Below are 23160 nucleotides of genomic sequence, written 5' to 3' on the forward strand. Positions count from 1 at the left end.
TTATGAGATGCAGTCATTTTATTAAAGCATTTTGTAAATCCAGTTGCAACAAACATATTTACCAGCCCGTTTTACTCTCTCCAGCCAAGGGAACCTAACAGTCATGATCAAATGTGTATTTGTCATAACGTGGAATGATCACTTACAAGTCCGTGACTCTCATTTTTCTTAAAACAGCATTGTTGGTTAAAGAAAAATGATTTACTAAATAAAATGGTTCTGGTACAGGTGTGGCTACCAGCAGCTGAAATGGCACCCTATTCCCTATATAGTGCACTGTCATGATACCACAATGTCATCAACACACTGTCATGATACCACCATGTATTCAATGTTATCATCACCACAATGTCATGTTATCACACTATCATGATATCCCAATGTCATGATATCCCACTGTCATGATATCACAATGTAATCCCACAATGTTATGTTATCATCACCAGAATGTCATGTTATCATAATGTAATCACACTGTCATGTCATCACACTGTCATGATATCACAATGTCATGTTATCACAATGTAATCCCACAATGTTATGTTATCACACTATAGCCCGGTTTACTGCATGTGATGTTGCTCTTTATTCCAGTTCTCAGCCCAGGGCCATGTGCAGTGTAACGCCAGATCGCCTCCGTCACCGGCTTTCACCTTACAAGGCTGGGTGTCGGAGGCTACCTCCATCTACTCTCACCTGTATGGCTCCATCTGTTACATGACTCCTCCCGAGTCCTCCTGACTATTAGAATCACACATAATAAATATCCCAGCCCCCCTCCCACGACGACACACAATAGCAGGGATCATCAACTACATTCAGCCGCGGGATGATTTTGTTTCTTGAGCGAATGGATGGTCAGGGGGCTGGGACATCATCCATAACACTTTGTAGACTGCAAATTGACCACAAGAATCCCAAATAGGATATAATATTAATAATAGGATATAATATTAATAATAGGATATAATATTAATAATAGGATATAATATTAATAATAGGATATAATATTAATAATATAATATTAATAATAGGATATAATATTAATAATAGGATATAATATTAATAATATAATATTAATAATAGGATATTAATAATAGGATATAATATTAATAATATAATATTAATAATAGGATATAATATTAATAATATAATATTAATAATAGGATATAATATTAATAATATAATATTAATAATAGGATATAATATTAATAATATAATATTAATAATAGGATATAATATTAATAATATAATATAATATTAATAATAGGATATAATATTAATAATATAATATTAATAATATAATATAATATTAATAATAGGATATAATATTAATAATATAATATTAATAATAGGATATAATATTAATAATAGGATATAATATTAATAATATAATATTAATAATAGGATATAATATTAATAATATAATATTAATAATAGGATATAATATTAATAATATAATATTAATAATAGGATATAATATTAATAATAGGATATAATATTAATAATAGGATATAATATTAATAATAGGATATAATATTTGACTAATACATAATGATTTCAAACCTTGCTTACATTTGTTTACAATCACATATATACACTGAGTGTACAAAACATTATGAACACCTGGTCTTTCCATGACATAGACTGACCAGGTGACACAACTGTGGAAAGCGTTGGAGTCAACATGGGCCAGCATCCCTGGGAAACACTTTCGACACCTCACCATGTATTGTCCATGCCCTGACGAATTGAGCCCGTTCTGAGGGCAAAAGGGGGTGAAATGCAATATGAGTAGGTGTTCCTAATGTTTTGTCCGGTCAATGTCTCTTAGGCGTGGGAATACTTTAGAACAGTCAAAATGTTAATCATTTGGAGCCGAGGTGCAGGTGTTTTTTTTACAGTCATGTGTCCAACCATTTTTATGACAATATTTGCTCGTAAAAGTTGGGGTGCCAAATGGTTAACCCTGCTCTATCGCTCGTGACCAACAATACTTCAGTAACACAAAAACCAGGAAGTACCTTCCTGCTCGTTTCATCAACACGTCACGCTCTCGTTCAACAGTTTCAGGCACACAAAACATTTCCTTACAAGGACGAAACTGGTTTCAAATCAAAATAGCAAATAAAACATTTAAATTAAAATCAGACTAAATTCTATAATGATGTTCATTAGAATTAAGCAAAAATTTTCTATATTAAACCACTGCCTTTATAGTAAATAAATAATAACCTGAATATAGTAGTGATGGATTATGTATTGGTTTGTTCTAGTTATATAAAATACTAGTGTTATTTCCCCAGAGTTAAAAACCTGCTTCTCGGGCACTGGGTAGAATGGATAGCTTTGGGCACCAGCCTGCTTTTCTGCTCTTTTGCCAACTTCTTATGGAATTGTCATTTCAAACATGTTAAGCTTCATAATCAGAGTAGGCAATAGCACAAACAGATCTGGGACCAGGCTATAGAATAGCAGCTTCTGCCACTAGCATTATAACTGGTTATAACCATCAAGCTATTAGCCCTGACATAACCCTGGCTTGGGGATGCCATTCCTGAAAGTCAAAACTATTACTGTACAGTCCAAAGTAGACGAATAACCACACGGATGGAAGCAGTGAACCCATTTAAGGCATTCAAATGTAAAGAGGTTCAACTCCCTGGGTCTGTGGTTGGTTTGGGATTCAACTCCTATTGCTCAGAAAAACCTGAGGGGAAAGTCTTTCAACCTTACTTAGACAAATAACTTCTTCTCATTGTAAATATATAACGGTATAGTTGGGCGCCCATTCATTTACATATGTTATTATAATAAAAAATAATAACACTTGCCAATTTAAAAATAGACAACATTCTTATAAGGAAAGGGGAGCTAGTCAGGGGAAGGCTTGACAGTGATACATTTCTCTCTCAATCCATTGGAAAATGGTAGAACTTGATACAAAAGGAAATTTGATGTGACATCCTGATTGGTCCATACTATTGATAAATTGATGTAAATAATAGCAGAAGGTAACGTGGTATCCACTCTGTCGACAGCTATAGAATATCAATAGGAAACGGTTGAGGAACGCAGTTCCGCCTTTTAGCGCTACACATTCTAGAATGTTCTAGAATGTTGGCTTGGCGTACCACACTGAGGGACACCGGAGTTGGACATGTTCTGGAGTAGCTGAATAGCAGCCTGCTTTCAGTTATTCAGACATCTGAGTTGAGGAGAACAGTCCGGTCTTCATGGACCCTGCTGCCTTGTAGCCTTCTCGTCAGGGGCGGTAGGAAGCCAACTGGGCTGTGTTCTGTCCCACATCTCACCTGATCCAGTTGGTTCCGTAGCTGGGCCCAGATCTGACACTGCATCTCTTCTTTACTATCATGTTGATGTAGGCTTTCATGATCTTAGTGATCTCTCCAACCTGAAACACCACAGATGAGAGTTTTAACAGCAGGGAAAACAAACAAATGCATATCTGAACAGATACTTGTTTAAACAGCCAAGGCTTTGTTGGTTGACGTTCTGAAAGGCTAGCCTGAGGTCCAGTCTGTTTGTGCTATCATGTCAATTCTCTGTCACTCATTGTCATGCCAAACATGTCTGTTGACACTAATGGAGTTGGCATGAGCATAAACAGACCTGGAACCAGGCTATACTTGGTCATTTATAATCTGGTGTTATAAACAGACCTGGGACCAGGCTACTACTGGTCATTTATAATCTGGTGTTATAAACAGGCCTGGGACCAGGCTACTACTGGTCATTTATAATCTGGTGTTATAAACAGGCCTGGAACCATGCTACTGGTCATTTATAATCTGATGTTATAAACAGACCTGGGACCAGGCTACTACTGGTAATTTCTAATCTATAATGTTGTATTATGGTATAATACTGTACCAGAGGTGTCTCAAAGAACATCTCTCTGTCGTCCACTGTGATTTTATAAGTTGTGGCCTGGGGAGATCCGAAGAAGATGATGTGTTCGTAGGGGAACGTCTCCAGAGGTTTGGGTTCTCCTCTCTTGTAGACCGACACGTTCTCTGCACTCACACTCAGCCACAGGTCATGAGGAAAGCCTCCTTCTTTACACTGAGGAGAGAGAGAGAGAGAGACCGAGACATAAACAGACAGGTCAGATACCAAGTATGATCAAATACATTTTCAAAGCCCGGCGATGGAAACTAGTAACCTATTCCTTCCCTTCTCCGCGTTACGTTACCTTCCCCGCGTTACGTTACCTTCCCTTCTCCGCGTTACCTCCCCTTCCCCGCGTTACGTTACCCCCCCTTCCCCGCGTTACGTTACCTTCCCTTCTCCGCGTTACGTTACCTTCCCTTCTCCGCGTTACCTTCCCTTCCCCGCGTTGCGTTACCTTCCTTCCCCGCGTTACCTTCCCTTCCCCGCGTTACCTTCCCTTCCCCGCGTTACCTTCCCTTCCCCCGCGTTACCTTCCCTTCCCCGCGTTACTTCCTTCCCGCGTTACCTTCCCTTCCCCGCGTTACCTTCCCTTCCCCGCGTTACCTTCCCTTCCCCGCGTTACCTTCCCTTCCCCGCGTTACCTTCCCTTCCCCGCGTTACCTTCCCTTCCCCGCGTTACCTTCCCTTCCCCGCGTTACCTTCCCTTCCCCGCGTTACCTTCCCTTCCCCGCGTTACCTTCCCTTCCCCGCGTTACCTTCCCTTCCCGCGTTACCTTCCTTCCCCGTTCTTCCCTCCCGCGTTACTTCCCTTCCCCGCGTTACCTTCCTTCCCCGCGTTACTTCCCTTCCCCCGCGTTACCTTCCCTTCCCCGCGTTACGTTACCTTCCCTTCCCCGCGTTACGTTACCTTCCCTTCCCCGCGTTACGTTACCTTCCCTTCCCCGCGTTACGTTACCTTCCCTTCCCGCGTTACGTTACCTTCCCTTCCCCGCGTTACGTTACCTTCCCTTCCCCGCGTTACGTTACCTTCCCTTCCCCGCGTTACGTTACCTTCCCTTCCCCGCGTTACGTTACCTTCCCTTCCCCGCGTTACGTTACCTTCCCTTCCCGCGTTACGTTACCGTTACCTTCCCTTCCCCGCGTTACGTTACCTTCCCCGCGGTACGTTACCTTCCCCGCGTTACGTTACCTTCCCGCGTTACGTTACCTTCCCCGCGTTACGTTACCTTCCCCGCGTTACGTTACCTTCCCGCGTTACGTTACCTTCCCCGCGTTTACGTTACCTTCCCTTCCCCGCGTTACGTTACCTTCCCTTCCCCGCGTTACGTTACCTTCCCTTCCCCGCGTTACGTTACCTTCCCTTCTCCGCGTTACGTTACCTTCCCTTCTCCGCGTTACCTTCCCTCCCCGCGTTACGTTACCTCCCTTCTCACGTTACGTTACCTTCCCTTCCCCGCGTTACGTTACCTTCCCTTCTCACGTTACCTTCCCTTCTCGGCGTTACGTTACCTCCCCTTCCCGCGTTACGTTACCTCCCCTTCCCCGGTTACGTTACCCGCCTTCGACCGTTACTCCCCTTCGACCCGTTACCTCCCCTTCGACCCGTTACCTCCCCTTCGACCCGTTACCTCCCCTTCGACCCGTTACCTCCCCTTCGATGCATTATGTTACCTCCCCTTCGACCCGTTACCTCCCCTTCGATGCATAATGTTACCTCCCCTTCGACCCGTTACCTCCCCTTCGATGCATTATGTTACCTCCCCTTCGACCCGTTACCTCCCCTTCGACCCGTTACCTCCCCTTCGACCCGTTACCTCCCCTTGGTCCCGTTACCTCCCCTTGGCCCCGTTACCTCCCCTTCGACCCGTTACCTCCCCTTCGACCCGTTACCTCCCTTGGCCCCGTTACCTCCCCTTGGCCCCGTTACCTCCCCTTGGCCCCGTTACCTCCCCTTCGACCCGTTACCTCCCCTTCGATGCATAATGTTACCTCCCCTTCGACCCGTTACCTCCCCTTCGATGCATAATGTTACCTCCCCCTTCGACCCGTTACCTCCCCTTCGATGCATTATGTTACCTCCCCTTCGACCCGTTACCTCCCCTTCGACCCGTTACCTCCCTTCGACCCGTTACCTCCCCTTCGACCCGTTACCTCCCCTTCGACCCGTTACCTCACCTTCGACCCGTTACCTCCCCTTGGCCCCGTTACCTCCCCTTGGCCCCGTTACCTCCCCTTGGCCCCGTTACCTCCCCTTGGCCCGTTACCTCCCCTTCGCCGCATTATGTTACCTCCCCTTCGACCCGTTACCTCCCTTCGACCCGTTACCTCCCCTTACGATGCATTATGTTACCTCCCCTTCGGCCCTGTTACCTCCCCTTCGCCGCATTATGTTACCTCCCCTTCGATGCATTATGTTACCTTCCCCTTCGACCCGTTACCTCCCCTTCGACCCGTTACCTCCCCTTCGATGCATTGTTACCTCCCCTTCGACCCGTCACCTCCCCTTCGACCCGTCACCTCCCCTTCGACCCGTCCGTCACCTCCCCTTCGACCCGTCCGTCACCTCCCCTTCGACCCGTCCGTCACCTCCCCTTCAACCTCCCCTTCGACCCGTCACCTCCCCTTCGACCCGTCACCTCCCCTTTCGACCCGTCACCTCCCCTTCGACCCGTCACCTCCCCTTCGACCCGTCACCTCCCCTTCGACCCGTCACCTCCCCTTCGACCCGTCACCTCCCCTTACGATGCATTATGTTACCTCCCCTTCGGCCCTGTTTACCTCCCCTTCGCCGCATTATGTTACCTCCCCTTCGATGCATTATGTTACCTCCCCTTCGACCCGTTACCTCCCCTTCGACCCGTTACCTCCCCTTCGACCCGTTACCTCCCCTTCGACCCGTTACCTCCCCTTCGACCCGTTACCTCCCCTTCGACCCGTTACCTCCCCTTCGACCCGTTACCTCCCCTTCGACCCGTTACCTCCCCTTCGACCCGTACCTCCCCTTCGACCCGTTACCTTCCCTTACGATGCATTATGTTACCTCCCCTTCGGCCCTGTTACCTCCCCTTCGCCGCATTATGTTACCTCCCCTTCGATGCATTATGTTACCTCCCCTTCGACCCGTTACCTCCCCTTCGACCCGTTACCTCCCCTTACGATGCATTATGTTACCTCCCCTTCGGCCTGTTACCTCCCCTTCGCCGCATTATGTTACCTCCCCTTCGATGCATTATGTTACCTCCCTTCGACCCGTTACCTCCCCTTCGACCCGTTACCTCCCCTTACGATGCATTATGGTACCTCCCCTTCGGCCCTGTTACCTCCCCTTCGCCGCATTATGTTACCTCCCCTTCGATGCATTATGTTACCTCCCCTTCGATGCTTATGTTACCTCCCCTTCGACCCGTTACCTCCCCCTTCGACCCGTTACCTCCCCTTCGACCCGTTACCTCCCCTTGGCCCCGTTACCTCCCCTTGGCCCCGTTACCTCCCCTTGCCCAGTTACCTCCCCTTGGCCCCGTTACCTCCCCTTCGACCCGTTATCCTCCCCTTCGACCCGTTACCTCCCCTTGGCCCCGTTACCTCCCTTGGCCCCTGTTACCTCCCCTTGGCCCCGTTACCTCCCCTTGGCCCGTTACCTCCCCTTCGCCGCATTATGTTACCTCCCCTTCGAACCCGTTACCTCCCCTTCGACCCGTTACCTCCCCTTGGCCCCGTTACCTCCCCTTGGCCCCGTTACCTCCCCTTGGCCCCGTTACCTCCCCTTGGCCCCGTTACCTCCCCTTCGCCGCATTATGTTACCTCCCCCTTCGACCCGTTACCTCCCCTTCGACCCGTTACCTCCCCTTACGATGCATTATGTTACCTCCCCTTCGGCCCTGTTACCTCCCCTTCGCCGCATTTTTGTTACCTCCCCTTCGATGCATTATGTTACCTCCCCTTGACCCGTTACCTCCCCTCGATGCATTGTTACCTCCCTTCGACCCGTCACCTCCCCTTCGACCCGTCACCTCCCTTCGACCCTCACCTCCCTTCGACCCGGTCACCTCCCCTTCGACCCGTCACCTCCCCCTTCGACCCCGTCACCTCCCCTTCGACCGTCACCTCCCTTCGACCCGTCACCTCCCCTTCGACCCGTCACCTCCCCTTCGACCCGTCACCTCCCCTTCGACCCGTCACCTCCCCTTCGACCCGTCACCTCCCCTTCGACCCGTCACCTCCCCTTCGACCCGTCACCTCCCCCTTCGACCCGTCACCTCCCCTTCGACCCGTCACCTCCCCTTCGACCCGTCACCTCCCCTTCGACCCGTCACCTCCCCTTCGACCCGTCACCTCCCCTTCGACCCGTCACCTCCCCTTCGACCCGTCACCTCCCCTTCGACCCGTCACCTCCCCTTCGACCCGTCACCTCCCCTTCGACCCGTCACCTCCCCTTCGACCCGTCACCTCCCCTTCGACCCGTCACCTCCCCTTCGACCCGTCACCTCCCCTTTGACCCGTCACCTCCCCTTTGACCCGTCACCTCCCCTTCGATGCATTATGTTACCTCCCCTTCGATGCATTATGTTACCTCCCCTTCGATGCATTATGTTACCTCCCCTTCGACCCGTTACCTCCCCTTCGACCCGTTACCTCCCCTTCGACCCGTTACCTCCCCTTCGACCCGTTACCTCCCCTTCGACCCGTTACCTCCCCTTCGACCCGTTACCTCCCCTTCGACCTGTTACCTCCCCTTCGACCCGTTACCTCCCTTGGCCCCGTTACCTCCCCTTGGCCCCGTTACCTCCCCTTGGCCCCGTTACCTCCCCTTGGGCCCCGTTACCTCCCCTTGGCCCGTTACCTCCCCTTCGACCCGTTACCTCCCCTTCGACCCGTTACCTCCCCTTCGACCCGTTCCTTCGACCCGTTACCTCCCCTTCGACCCGTTACCTCCCCTTCGACCCTGTTACCTCCCCTTCGATGCATTGTCACCTCCCCTTCGACCCGTCACCTCCCCTTCGACCCGTCACCTCCCCTTCGACCCGTCACCTCCCCTTCGACCCGTCACCTCCCCTTCGACCCGTCACCTCCCTTCGACCCGTCACCTCCCCTTCGACCCGGTCACTCCCCTTCGACCCGTCCCCCCTTCGATGCATTATGTTACCTCCCCTTCGACCCGTTACCTCCCCTTCGACCCGTTACCTCCCCTTCGACCCGTTACCTCCCCTTCGACCCGTTACCTCCCCTGTCGACCCGTTACCTCCCCTTCGACCCGTTACCTCCCCTTCGACCCGTTACCTCCCCTTCGACCCGTACCTCCCCTTCGACCCGTTACCTCCCCTTCGACCCGTTACCTCCCCTTCGACCCGTTACCTTCCCTTACGATGCATTATGTTACCTCCCCTTCGGCCCTGTTACCTCCCCTTCGCCGCATTATGTTACCTCCCCTTCGATGCATTATGTTACCTCCCCTTCGACCCGTTACCTCCCTTCGACCGTTACCTCCCCTTCGACCCGTTACCTCCCCTTACGATGCATTATGTTACTCCCCTTCGGCCTGTTACCTCCCCTTCGCCGCATTATGTTACCTCCCCTTCGATGCATTATGTTACCTCCCCTTCGACCCGTTACCTCCCCTTCGACCCGTTACCTCCCCTTCGACCCGTTACCTCCCCTTCGACCCGTTACCTCCCCTTACGATGCATTATGGTACCTCCCCTTCGGCCCTGTTACCTCCCCTTCGCCGCATTATGTTACCTCCCCTTCGATGCATTATGTTACCTCCCCTTCGACCCGTTACCTCCCCTTCGATGCATTATGTTACCTCCCCTTCGACCCGTTACCCCCCCCTTCGACCCTTCACCGACGATCGGTGATGTGCACTCCGAGGAACTTTAAGCTTTTCACCTTCTCCACTGCGGTCTCGTCGATGTGGATAGCGGCGAGCATCCTGTTGGGCTACATCACCGCCTGGTACGGCAACTGCACCGCCTGCAACCGCAGGGCTCTGCAGCTTGATGGCCACCCCCTGGACATTACGCTAGTCTGTGTTGTCATGTAGTTACCTCTACGTCGAACAGTGTGGACCCATATCCGGGCCACTCCTTGATGATGTTCATGTATTTGAGCATGGCAGTGTGCTGGTCCAGTCCCTGAAGTCTGGACCACTTCTCTACGATGGAGGTCCTGGTGGCTGAAGTCTCCTCCTTCACCCACATCTCCAGCATCTGAACAAGAACAATACTTTATTAGTACCTTCCTCAAGGGCTAGGCTACCTGTTCCTCCTCTAACCGCGAGGCTACCTGTTCCTCCTCTAACCGCTAGGCTACCTGTTCCTCCTCTAACCGCTAGGCTACCTGTTCCTCCTCTAACCGCTAGGCTACCTGTTCCTCCTCTAGCCACTAGGCTACCTGTTCCTCCTCTAACCGCGAGGCTACCTGTTCCTCCTCTAGCCTCTAGGCTACCTGTTCCTCCTCTAGCCGCTAGGCTACCTGTCCCTCCTCTAGCCGCTAGGCTACCTGTCCCTCCTCTAGCCGCTAGCTACCTGTTCCTCTTCTAGCCGCTAGGCTACCTGTTCCTCCTCTAACCGCTAGGCTACCTGTTCCTCCTCTAACCGCTAGGCTACCTGTTCCTCCTCTAACCGCTAGGCTACCTGTTCCTCCTCTAACCGCTAGGCTACCTGTTCCTCCTCTAACCGCTAGGCTACCTGTTCCTCCTCTAACCGCTAGGCTACCTGTTCCTCCTCTAGCCTCTAGGCTACCTGTTCCTCCTCTAACCGCTAGGCTACCTGTTCCTCCTCTAACCGCTAGGCTACCTGTTCCTCCTCTAACCGCTAGGCTACCTGTTCCTCCTCTAACCGCTAGGCTACCTGTTCCTCCTCTAACCGCTAGGCTACCTGTTCCTCCTCTAACCGCTAGGCTACCTGTTCCTCCTCTAACCGCTAGGCTACCTGTTCCTCCTCTAACCGCTAGGCTACCTGTTCCTCCTCTAACCGCTAGGCTACCTGTTCCTCCTCTAGCCTCTAGGCTACCTGTTCCTCCTCTAACCGCTAGGCTACCTGTTCCTCCTCTAGCCGCTAGGCTACCTGTTCCTCCTCTAGCCGCTAGGCTACCTGTTCCTCTCTAACCGCGAGGCTACCTGTTCCTCCTCTAACCGCGAGGCTACCTGTTCCTCCTCTAACCGCGAGGCTACCTGTTCCTCCTCTAGCCTCTAGGCTACCTGTTCCTCCTCTAGCCTCTAGGCTACCTGTTCCTCCTCTAACCGCTAGGCTACCTGTTCCTCCTCTAACCGCTAGGCTACCTGTTCCTCCTCTAACCGCTAGGCTACCTGTTCCTCCTCTAGCCTCTAGGCTACCTGTTCCTCCTCTAGCCACTAGGCTACCTGTTCCTCCTCTAACCGCGAGGCTACCTGTTCCTCCTCTAGCCTCTAGGCTACCTGTTCCTCCTCTAGCCACTAGGCTACCTGTTCCTCCTCTAGCCACTAGGCTACCTGTCCCTCCTCTAGCCACTAGGCTACCTGTCCCTCCTCTAGCCGCTAGGCTACCTGTCCCTCCTCTAGCCGCTAGGCTACCTGTTTCCTCCTCTAACCGCTAGGCTACCTGTTCCTCCTCTAACCGCTAGGCTACCTGTTCCTCCTCTAACCGCTAGGCTACCTGTTCCACCTCTAACCGCTAGGCTACCTGTTCCTCCTCTAGCCTCTAGGCTACCTGTTCCTCCTCTAACCGCTAGGCTACCTGTTCCTCCTCTAACCGCTAGGCTACCTGTTCCTCCTCTAACCGCTAGGCTACCTGTTCCTCCTCTAACCGCTAGGCTACCTGTTCCACCTCTAACCGCTAGGCTACCTGTTCCTCCTCTAGCCTCTAGGCTACCTGTTCCTCCTCTAACCGCTAGGCTACCTGTTCCTCCTCTAACCGCTAGGCTACCTGTTCCTCCTCTAGCCTCTAGGCTACCTGTTCCTCCTCTAGCCTCTAGGCTACCTGTTCCTCCTCTAGCCTCTAGGCTACCTGTTCCTCCTCTAACCGCTAGGCTACCTGTTCCTCCTCTAACCGCTAGGCTACCTGTTCCTCCTCCATCTTCTGTTTCTTCATGGAGCCCGTCTTCAGCCCGGTGCGGCGCAGTGTCCCGTCCAGGAAGCTGGTCCGCCTCCTCTCAAGGGTTTGGCCCACAGGCCCCGCCGCGCCCACCTATACAAAACAATCCCACTTTGTTAGTCCAACAATATAAAACAACCCCACATTGCTAGTCCACCTATACAATACAAACGTAAATTTGAAATTTGCATAGTTGTCAACCTCCCCAGGTGGCACACATTGTACATATGTATGCTCACACGCAGTTGTGTCAAGCCACACAGGGTCAATCTGCAGAGCACCACCTACTGGATAGTGTAATTTACTTAAATTCAGTGGGATTTGTCCCCAGCAAAGACAACATACATATGCATACATCAGAGATACATACAGTGCATTCAGAAAGTATTCAGACCCCTTTACATTTTCCACATTTTGTTACGTTACAGCCTTATTCTAAAGTGCATTAAATGCCCCCCCCCCTCATCAATCTACACACAATACCCCATAATGATATCACAATACCCCATAATGACATCACAATACCCCATAATGACAAAGTGAAAACAGGTTTATTAGACATTTTGTCACATTTAAAAATTAAAAACTGAAATACCTTATTCACACTTTCCGAATGCACTTTAAACCTGAGGGCTTATGACAAATATATAAGTACCTTGGTGAAGTGCAGGATGCGTGCGCGGAGCCTCCCTACAGGGTAGACGGTGTCCAGAGACCAGCTGCCCCGGGCCTCGTCCCCGTGGAGGAACTGGAGCCTGAGAGCGGCCAGGTGCTGAAGGGTGTCTTCTGGGGCTGGGAGGTGACCGCTGGTCAGAGACTCATGAGCCTGGAGGAGACATGTATATTATTTGATCTTTATTTAACCAGGTATTTATTTATATATATTTATAAATACCTGGTTAAATAAAGGGTTAGGGTTAAATAAATAAATAAATAAATAAATATATAACCCTTTATTTAACCAGGTATATATATATATAACCCTAACCCTTTATTTAACCAGGTATTTATATATATAACCCTTTATTTAACCAGGTATTTATATATATAACCCTTTATTTAACCAGGTATTTATATATAACCCTTTATTTAACCAGGTATTTATATATATAACCCTTTATTTAACCAGGTATTTAAATATATAACCCTTTATTTAACCAGGTATTTATATATATAACCCTTTATTTAACCAGGTATTTATATATATAACCCTTTATTTAACCAGGTATTTATATATATAACCCTTTATTTAACCAGGTATTTATATATATAACCCTTTATTTAACCAGGTATTTATATATATAACCCTTTATTTAACCAGGTATTTATATATATAACCCTTTATTTAACCAGGTATTTATATATAACCCTTTATTTAACCAGGTATTTATATATATAACCCTTTATTTAACCAGGTATTTATATATATAACCCTTTATTTAACCAGGTATTTATATATATAACCCTTTATTTAACCAGGTATTTATATATATAACCTTTATTTAACCAGGTATTAAATATAACCCTTTATTTAACCAGGTATTTATATATATAACCCTTTATTTAACCAGGTATTTATATATATAACCCTTTATTTAACCAGGTATTTATAAATATAACCCTTTATTTAACCAGGTATTTATAAAATATAACCCTTTATTTAACCAGGTATTTATATATATACCCTTTATTTAACCAGGTATTTATAAATATAACCCTTATTTAACCAGGTATTTATATATATCACCCTTTATTTAACAGGTATTTATATATATAACCCTTTATTTAACCAGGTATTTATATATATAACCCTTTATTTAACCAGGTATTTATATATATAACCCTTTATTTACCAGGTATTTTATATCTATAACCCTTTATTTAACCAGGTATTTATATATATAACCCTTTATTTAACCAGGTATTTATATATATAACCCTTTATTTAACCAGGTATTTAATATATAACCCTTTATTAACCAGGTATTATATATATAACCCTTTATTTAACCAGGTAATTTATATACATAACCCTTTATTTAACCAGGTATTATATATATAACCCTTTATTTAACCAGGTATTTATATATATAACCCTAACCCTTTATTTAACCAGGTATTTATATATATAACCCTAACCTTTATTTAACCAGGTATTATATACATAACCCTTTATTTAACCAGGTATTTATATATATATAACCCTTTATTTAACCAGGTATTTATTATATATAACCCTTTATTTAACCAGGTATTTATATATTATATATATAACCCTTTAATTTAACCAGGTATTTATATATATAACCCTTTATTTAACCAGGTATTTATATATATAACCCTTTATTTAACCAGGTATTTATACATATAACCCTTTATTTAACCAGGTATTTATATATATAACCCTTTATTTAACCAGGTATTTATATATTATATATATAACCCTTTATTTAAACCAGGTATTTATATATATAACCCTTTATTTAACCAGGTATTATATATATAACGCCTTATTTAACCAGGTATTTATACATATAACCCTTTATTTAACCAGGTATTTATATATATAACCCTTTATTTAACCAGGTATTATATATTATATATATAACCCTTATTTAACCAGGTATTTATATATATAACCCTTTATTTAACCAGGTATTTATATATATAACCCTTTATTTAACCAGGTATTTATATATATAACCCTTTATTTAACCAGGTATTTATATATATATATAACCCTTATTTAACCAGGTATTTATATATATAACCCTTTATTTAACCAGGTATTTATATATATAACCCTTTATTTAACCAGGTATTTATATATATAACCCTTTATTTAACCAGGTATTTATATACATAACCCTTATTTAACCAGGTATTTATATATATAACCCTTTATTTAACCAGGTATTTATATATATAACCCTAACCCTTTATTACCAGGTATTTATATATATAACCCTAACCCTTTATTTAACCAGGTATTTATATACATAACCCTTTATTTAACCAGGTATTTATATATATAACCCTTTATTTAACCAGGTATTATATATATAACCCTTTATTTAACCAGGTATTTATATATTATATATATAACCCTTTATTTAACCAGGTATTTATATATATAACCCTTTATTTAACCAGGTATTTATATATATAACCCTTTATTTAACCAGGTATTTATACATATAACCCTTTATTTAACCAGGTATTTATATATATAACCCTTTATTTAACCAGGTATTTATATATTATATATATAACCCTTTATTTAACCAGGTATTTATATATATAACCCTTTATTCAACCAGGTATTTATATATACAACCCTTTATTTAACCAGGTATTTATACATATAACCCTTTATTAACCAGGTATTTATATATATAACCCTTTATTTAACCAGGTATTTATATATTATATATATAACCCTTTATTTAACCAGGTATTTATATATATAACCCTTTATTTAACCAGGTATTTATATATATAACCCTTTATTCAACCAGGTATTTATATATATAACCCTTTATTTAACCAGGTATTTATACATATAACCCTTTATTTAACCAGGTATTTATATATATAACCCTTTATTTAACCAGGTATTTATATATTATATATATAACCCTTTATTTAACCAGGTATTTATATATATAACCCTTTATTTAACCAGGTATTTATATATATAACCCTTTATTTAACCAGGTATTTATATATATAACCCTTTATTTAACCAGGTAGGCTAGTTGAGAACAAGTTCTAATTTACAACTGTGACCCCTGGCCAAGATAAAGCAAAGCGACAGGAACAACAGAGTTACACATGGAATAAACAAACATACAGTCAATAACACAATAGAAAAGTCTGTTACAGTGTGTTTAAATGAAGTAGGATAAGGGAGGTCAGGCAATAAATAGGCCAATATAGTGTAGAAGTAATTACAATTTAGCAATTTACACTGGAGTGATAGATGAGTAGATGAGGATGTGCAAGTAGAAATACTGGTGTACAAAAGAGCAGAAAAACGAAAACGAAAATGGGGATGAGGTAGGTAGTTGGTTGGGCTATTTAAAGATGGGCTGTGTACAGCTGCAGTGATCAGTAATCTGATCTGACAGCTGACGCTTAAAGTTAGTGAGGGAGATATCAGTCTCCAACTTCAGTGATTTTTGCAATTCCTTCCAGTCATGGGCAGCAGAGAACTGGAAGGAAAACCAGCCATAAGAGGTGCTGGCTTTGGGGATGACAGTGAGATATACCTGCTGGAGCGGGTGGGTGTTATGGTGACCAGTGAGCTGAGATAAGGTCTGAGCTTTACCTAGCAAAGTCTTATAGATGACCTGGAGCCAGTGGGTTTGGCGACGAATATGTAGCAAGGACCAGCCAACGAGAGCATACAGGTCGCAGTGGTGGGTAGTATATGGGGTGTCAAGGATCGGTAGTCAAGGTACGGTAGGATAGTTAGTTTTACGAGGGTATGTTTGGCAGCATGAGTGAATGAGGCTTTGTTGCGAAATAGGAAGCTGATTCTAGATTTAATTTTGGATTGGAGATGTTTGATATGGGTCTGGAAGGAGAGTTTACAGTCTAACCAGACACCTAGGTATTTGTAGTTGTCCACGTATTCTAAGTCAGAGCCCTCCAGACTAGTGATGTTGGACAGGCGGGCAGGTGCAGGCAGCGATCGGTTGAAGGGCAGGCATTTAGTTTTACTTGTATTCAAGAGCAGTTGGCGGCCACAGAAGGAGAGTTGTATGGCATTGAAGCTTGCCTGGAGGGTTGTTAACACAGTGACATGACATTAACATTTAGGTTTACATTACATTAAATGACATTTAATTTACATAACATTACTTTAAAAGACAGCATTATATTTATGTTTACATTAAATGACAAATCTCATGTTACTGTTTACATTATATTTACATACCATTACATTAAATGACATTAACGTCTTTGGGACTGAGGGACAGTATTGAGTAGCTTGGATGAATAAGGTGCCCAGAGTAAACTGCCTGCTACTCAGGCCCAAAAGCTAGAATATGCATATAATTAGTGGATTTGGATAGAAAACACTCAAACGTTTCTACAACTATTTGAATGATGTCTGTGAGTATAACAGAACTCATATGGCAGGCAAAAACCTGAGAAAAAAATCCAATCAGGAAGTGGGAAATCTGAGGTTTGTCAGTTTTCAAGTCTTTGCCTATCCAATACACATGGGGTCATACTGCACTTCTTAAGGCTTCCACTTGATGTCAACATTCTTTATAACCTTGTTTCAGGCTTCTACTGTGAAGGGGGAGATAATAAGAGCTGTTTCAATGAGGTGTCTGGCAGAATGCCATGAGCTCAGTCATGCCCACGCCCGTGAGAGCTAGCTGCGCTTCCTTTCATTTCTAAAGACAAAGGAATTGTCCGGTTGAAACATTATTGAAGATTTATGATAAAAACATCCTAAAGATTGATTATATACTTCGTTTGACATGTTTCTACAAACTGTAATATAACTTTTTTAGACTTTGTTGGACCCAGTGCCCGCGCCTTGTGCATTTGGATTACTGGACTGAACGCACGAACAAAAAGGAGGTATTTGGACATAAATTATGGACTTTATCTAATAAAACTAACATTTATTGTGGAACTGGGATTCCTGTGAGTGCATTCTGATGAAGATCATCAAACGTAAGTTAATATTTATAAAGCTATTTCTGACTTCTGTTGACTCCACAACATGGCGGGTATCTGTATGGTCTCTGAGCGCTGTACTCAGATTATTGCATGGTGTGCTTTTTCCGTAAAGCTATTTAGAAATCTGACACAGCGGTTGCATTAAGGAGAAGTATATCTCTAATTCCATGTATAACCCTTGTATTTCCGTCAACATTTATGTTGAGTATTTCTGTATTTCCGGATGTTTTGGAAGCAAAACATTACTGAACATAACGCTCCAATGTAAACTGAGATTTTTGGATATAAATATGAACTTTAGCAACAAAACATACATGTATTGTGTAACATGAAGTCCTATGAGTGTCATCTGATGAAGATCATCAAAGGTTAGTGATTATTTTTTATCTCTATTTCTGCTTTTTGTGACTCCTCTCCTTGGCTGGAAAAATGGCTGTGCGTTTCTGTGACTAGGTGCTGACCTAACATAATCATATGGTATGCTTTCGTCGTAAAGCCTTTTGAAATCGGACACTGTGGTGGGATTAACGAGAAGTGTATCTATAAAATGGTGTAAAATACTTGTATGTTTGAGGAATTTTAATTATGAGATTTCTGTTGTTTGAATTTGGCACCCTGCACTTTCAAGTGCAGTGAGACAGACAGTGTGTGTAGCAGGACAAGGTCACTATCTCTGTCGGCTGGGAAGTGAGTCAGACAGTGTGTGTAGTAAGACATGTGTGTGCGTATGTGTGTGTGTATGTGTGTGCGTCTGTTTGTGCGTATGTGTGTGTATATGTTTGTATGCATGTGTGTGTGTGTGTGTATGTGTGTATGCATGTGCGTGCATATGTGTGTATGCATGTGCGTGCATATGTGTGTATGCATGTGTGTGCGTATGTGTGTGCATATGTTTGTGCGTATGTGTGTGCGTATGTATGTATGTATGTGTGTATGTATGTATGTGTGTTTGTGTGTGTGTGTGTGTGTGTGTATGTATGTTTGTGTGTATGTGTGTGTGTGTGTGTGTGTATGTATGTTTGTGTGTATGTGTGTGTGTGTGTGTGTGTGTATGTATGTTTGTGTGTATGTGTGTGTGTGTGTGTGTATGTATGTTTGTGTGTATGTTTGTGTGTGTGTGTGTGTGTGTGTATGTATGTTTGTGTGTATGTGTGTGTGTGTGTGTGTGTATGTATGTTTGTGTGTATGTGTGTGTGTGTGTGTGTGTGTGTGTGTATGTATGTTTGTGTGTATGTGTGTGTGTGTGTGTGTATGTATGTTTGTGTGTATGTGTGTGTGTGTGTGTGTATGTATGTTTGTGTGTATGTGTGTGTGTGTGTGTATGTATGTTTGTGCGTATGTTTGTGTGTATGTGTGTGCGTCTGTTTGTATATGTGTGTGTGTATGTTTGTGTGTTAATTAATTGAATTGGTAAATGAACAGGAGTATAGAATTCTCCTGACAATTATTTAATTTTACATTACAAACAGTTAAATTACATGAACATGATATTTACATGACATTAAATGACAGCATTATATTTATGTTTACATTAAATTAACATTTATTTACATTGCCGTTTACATACTGAACAAATATAAACGCAACATGTAAAGTGTTGGTCCCATGTTTCATGAGCTGAAACAAAAGATCCCAGAAATGTTCCATCCGCACAAAAAGCTTATTTCTCTCAAATTCTGTGCACAAATTAGATTACATCCCTGTTAGTGAGCATTTCTCACTCACTACTATACCAACTAACCCTACACCCATTAAAACCTCACTACTATACCAACTAACCCTACACCCATTAAAACCCCACTGCTATACCAACTAACCCTACACCCATTAAAACCTCACTACTATACCAACTAACCCTACACCCATTAAAACCTCACTGCTATACCAACTAACCCTACACCCATTAAAACCTCACTGCTATACCAACTAACCCTACACCCATTAAAACCTCACTGCTATACCAACTAACCCTACACCCATTAAAACCTCACTACTATACCAACTAACCCTACACCCATTAAAACCTCACTACTATACCAACTAACCCTACACCCATTAAAACCTCACTGCTATACCAACTAACCCTACACCCATTAAAACCTCACTACTATACCAACTAACCCTACACCCATTAAAACCTCACTACTATACCAACTAACCCTACACCCATTAAAACCTCACTGCTATACCAACTAACCCTACACCCATTAAAACCTCACTACTATACCAACTAACCCTACACCCATTAAAACCTCACTGCTATACCAACTAACCCTACACCCATTAAAACCTCACTACTATACCAACTAACCCTACACCCATTAAAACCTCACTGCTATACCAACTAACCCTACACCCATTAAAACCTCACTACTATACCAACTAACCCTACACCCATTAAAACCTCACTACTATACCAACTAACCCTACACCCATTAAAACCCCACTACTATAAAAACTAACCCTACACCCATTAAAACCTCACTACTATACCAACTAACCCTACACCCATTAAAACCTCACTACTATACCAACTAACCCTACACCCATTAAAACCTCACTACTATACCAACTAACCCTACACCCATTAAAACCCCACTACTATAAAAACTAACCCTACACCCATTAAAACCTCACTGCTATACCAACTAACCCTACACCCATTAAAACCTCACTACTATACCAACTAACCCTACACCCATTAAAACCTCACTACTATACCAACTAACCCTACACCCATTAAAACCTCACTACTATACCAACTAACCCTACACCCATTAAAACCTCACTACTATACCAACTAACCCTACACCCATTAAAACCTCACTGCTATACCAACTAACCCTACACCCATTAAAACCTCACTACTATACCAACTAACCCTACACCCATTAAAACCTCACTGCTATACCAACTAACCCTACACCCATTAAAACCTCACTGCTATACCAACTAACCCTACACCCATTAAAACCTCACTACTATACCAACTAACCCTACACCCATTAAAACCCCACTACTATACCAACTAACCCTACACCCATTAAAATCTCACTACTATACCAACTAACCCTACACCCATTAAAACCTCACTACTATACCAACTAACCCTACACCCATTAAAACCCCACTACTATACCAACTAACCCTACACCCATTAAAACCTCACTACCAACTAACCCTGTACCATTAAAACCTCACTACCAACTAACCCTGTACCATTAAAACCTCACCACTATTTACATTTCATTCAGCAGCTGCTCTTATCCAGAGCGACTTAAGAGTAATGAGTACATATATTTTCTTTCTGGTCCCCAGTGGGAATTAAACCCACAACCCTGGCATTGCAGGCACCATGCTCTACCAACTGAGCTACACAGGATGAACCTCAACCTGCCTCTCTCTCACCGGACAGCTCTCCAGCACCATGGGAACCCCTACAGTTAACTACTTTTCCCACCCATACTACACATTAGGTGTGGCTGCTGAGGGGAGGACGGCTCCTAAAATTGGCTGGAATGGAGTGAATTGCACTGCATTCCAGCCATTATACAGTTACGACTACATGGAACTCTATTCCACAGTACTACATGGAACTCTATTCCACAGTACTACATGGAACTCTATTCCACAGTACTACATGGAACTCTATTCCACAGTACTACATGGAACTCTATTCCACAGTACTACATGGAACTCTATTCCACAGTACTACATGGAACTCTATTCCACAGTACTACATAGAGCCATGACTACATGGAACTCTATTCCACAGTACTACATAGAGCCATGACTACATGGAACTCTATTCCACAGTACTACATAGAGTCATGACTACATGGAACTCTATTCCACAGCACTACATAGAGCCATGACTACATGGAACTCTATTCCACAGTACTACATAGAGACATGACTACATGGAACTCTATTCCACAGTACTACATAGAGCCATGACTACATGGAACTCTATTCCACAGTACTACATAGAGCCATGACTACATGGAACTCTATTCCACAGTACTACATAGAGCCATGACTACATGGAACTCTATTCCACAGTACTACATAGAGCCATGACTACATGGAACTCTATTCCACAGTACTACATAGAGTCATGACTACATGGAACTCTATTCCACAGCACTACATAGAGCCATGACTACATGGAACTCTATTCCACAGTACTACATAGAGCCATGACTACATGGAACTCTATTCCACAGTACTACATAGAGCCATGACTACATGGAACTCTATTCCACAGTACTACATAGAGCCATGACTACATGGAACTCTATTCCACAGTACTACATAGAGCCATGACTACATGGAACTCTATTCCACAGTACTACATAGAGCCATGACTACATGGAACTCTATTCCACAGTACTACATAGAGTCATGACTACATGGAACTCTATTCCACAGTACTACATAGAGTCATGACTACATGGAACTCTATTCCACAGTACTACATAGAGTCATGACTACATGGAACTCTATTCCACAGTACTACATAGAGTCATGACTACATGGAACTCTATTCCACATCAGGTAACTGATGCAGGCAGTAAAATCAGATTTAAAAAAAACCGGTAAAAACACACCTTATGGAACAACGGGGACTGAAGAGACACACACACACACAAAGGTACAGACACATGCATACGTATGCATTGTGATATTGTTGTATGGTGGTATTAAACATTATGTATTGTAGATATGTAGTGGTGTAATAATGTTATATGTGGTACTGTTTTATCTTTTGTTATACATGTAATGTAGGGCTTTAATATGCTTGGACCCCAGGAAGAGTAGCTGCTGCCTTGACAGGAACTAATGGGGATCCATAATAAACCCCAGGAAGAGTAGCTGCTGCCTTGGCAGGAACTAATGGGGATCCATAATAAACCCCAGGAAGAGTAGCTGCTGCCTTGGCAGGAACTAATGGGGATCCATAATAAACCCCAGGAAGAGTAGCTGCTGCCTTGGCAGGAACTAATGGGGATCCATAATAAACCCCAGGAAGAGGAGCTGCTGCCTTGGCAGGAACTAATGGGGATCCATAATAAACCCCAGGAAGAGTAGCTGCTGCCTTGGCAGGAACTAATGGGGATCCATAATAAACCCCAGGAAGAGTAGCTGCTGCCTTGGCAGGAACTAATGGGGATCCATAATAAACCCCAGGAAGAGTAGCTGCTGCCTTGGCAGGAACTAATGGGGATCCATAATAAACCCCAGGAAGAGTAGCTGCTGCCTTGGCAGGAACTAATGGGGATCCATAATAAACCCCAGGAAGAGTAGCTGCTGCCTTGACAGGAACTAATGGGGATCCATAATAAACCCCAGGAAGAGTAGCTGCTGCCTTGGCAGGAACTAATGGGGATCCATAATAAACCCCAGGAAGAGTAGCTGCTGCCTTGGCAGGAACTAATGGGGATCCATAATAAACCCCAGGAAGAGGAGCTGC

General features: G+C 44.1%; 1 protein-coding gene across 1 annotated transcript in view; it reads right to left on the reverse strand.

Annotated features, from left to right (window-relative positions):
- The window catches only part of myo10l3 (myosin X, like 3), a 186228-nt gene continuing 163068 nt past the window's right edge, over window positions 1-23160 (reverse strand). The window contains exons 36-40 of the mRNA XM_031805837.1: window positions 12640-12810; window positions 11952-12077; window positions 9960-10121; window positions 3895-4086; window positions 1-3415 (exon numbers count right to left, since the gene is read on the reverse strand). Coding sequence (XP_031661697.1) covers window positions 3311-3415; window positions 3895-4086; window positions 9960-10121; window positions 11952-12077; window positions 12640-12810 — 756 coding nt within the window. The 3' untranslated portion in view covers window positions 1-3310. The remainder of the gene's footprint in view (window positions 3416-3894; window positions 4087-9959; window positions 10122-11951; window positions 12078-12639; window positions 12811-23160) is intronic.

The sequence above is a fragment of the Oncorhynchus kisutch genome, linkage group LG26 (genome assembly GCF_002021735.2).
Source record: "Oncorhynchus kisutch isolate 150728-3 linkage group LG26, Okis_V2, whole genome shotgun sequence".
Lineage (NCBI taxonomy): Eukaryota > Metazoa > Chordata > Actinopteri > Salmoniformes > Salmonidae > Oncorhynchus > Oncorhynchus kisutch.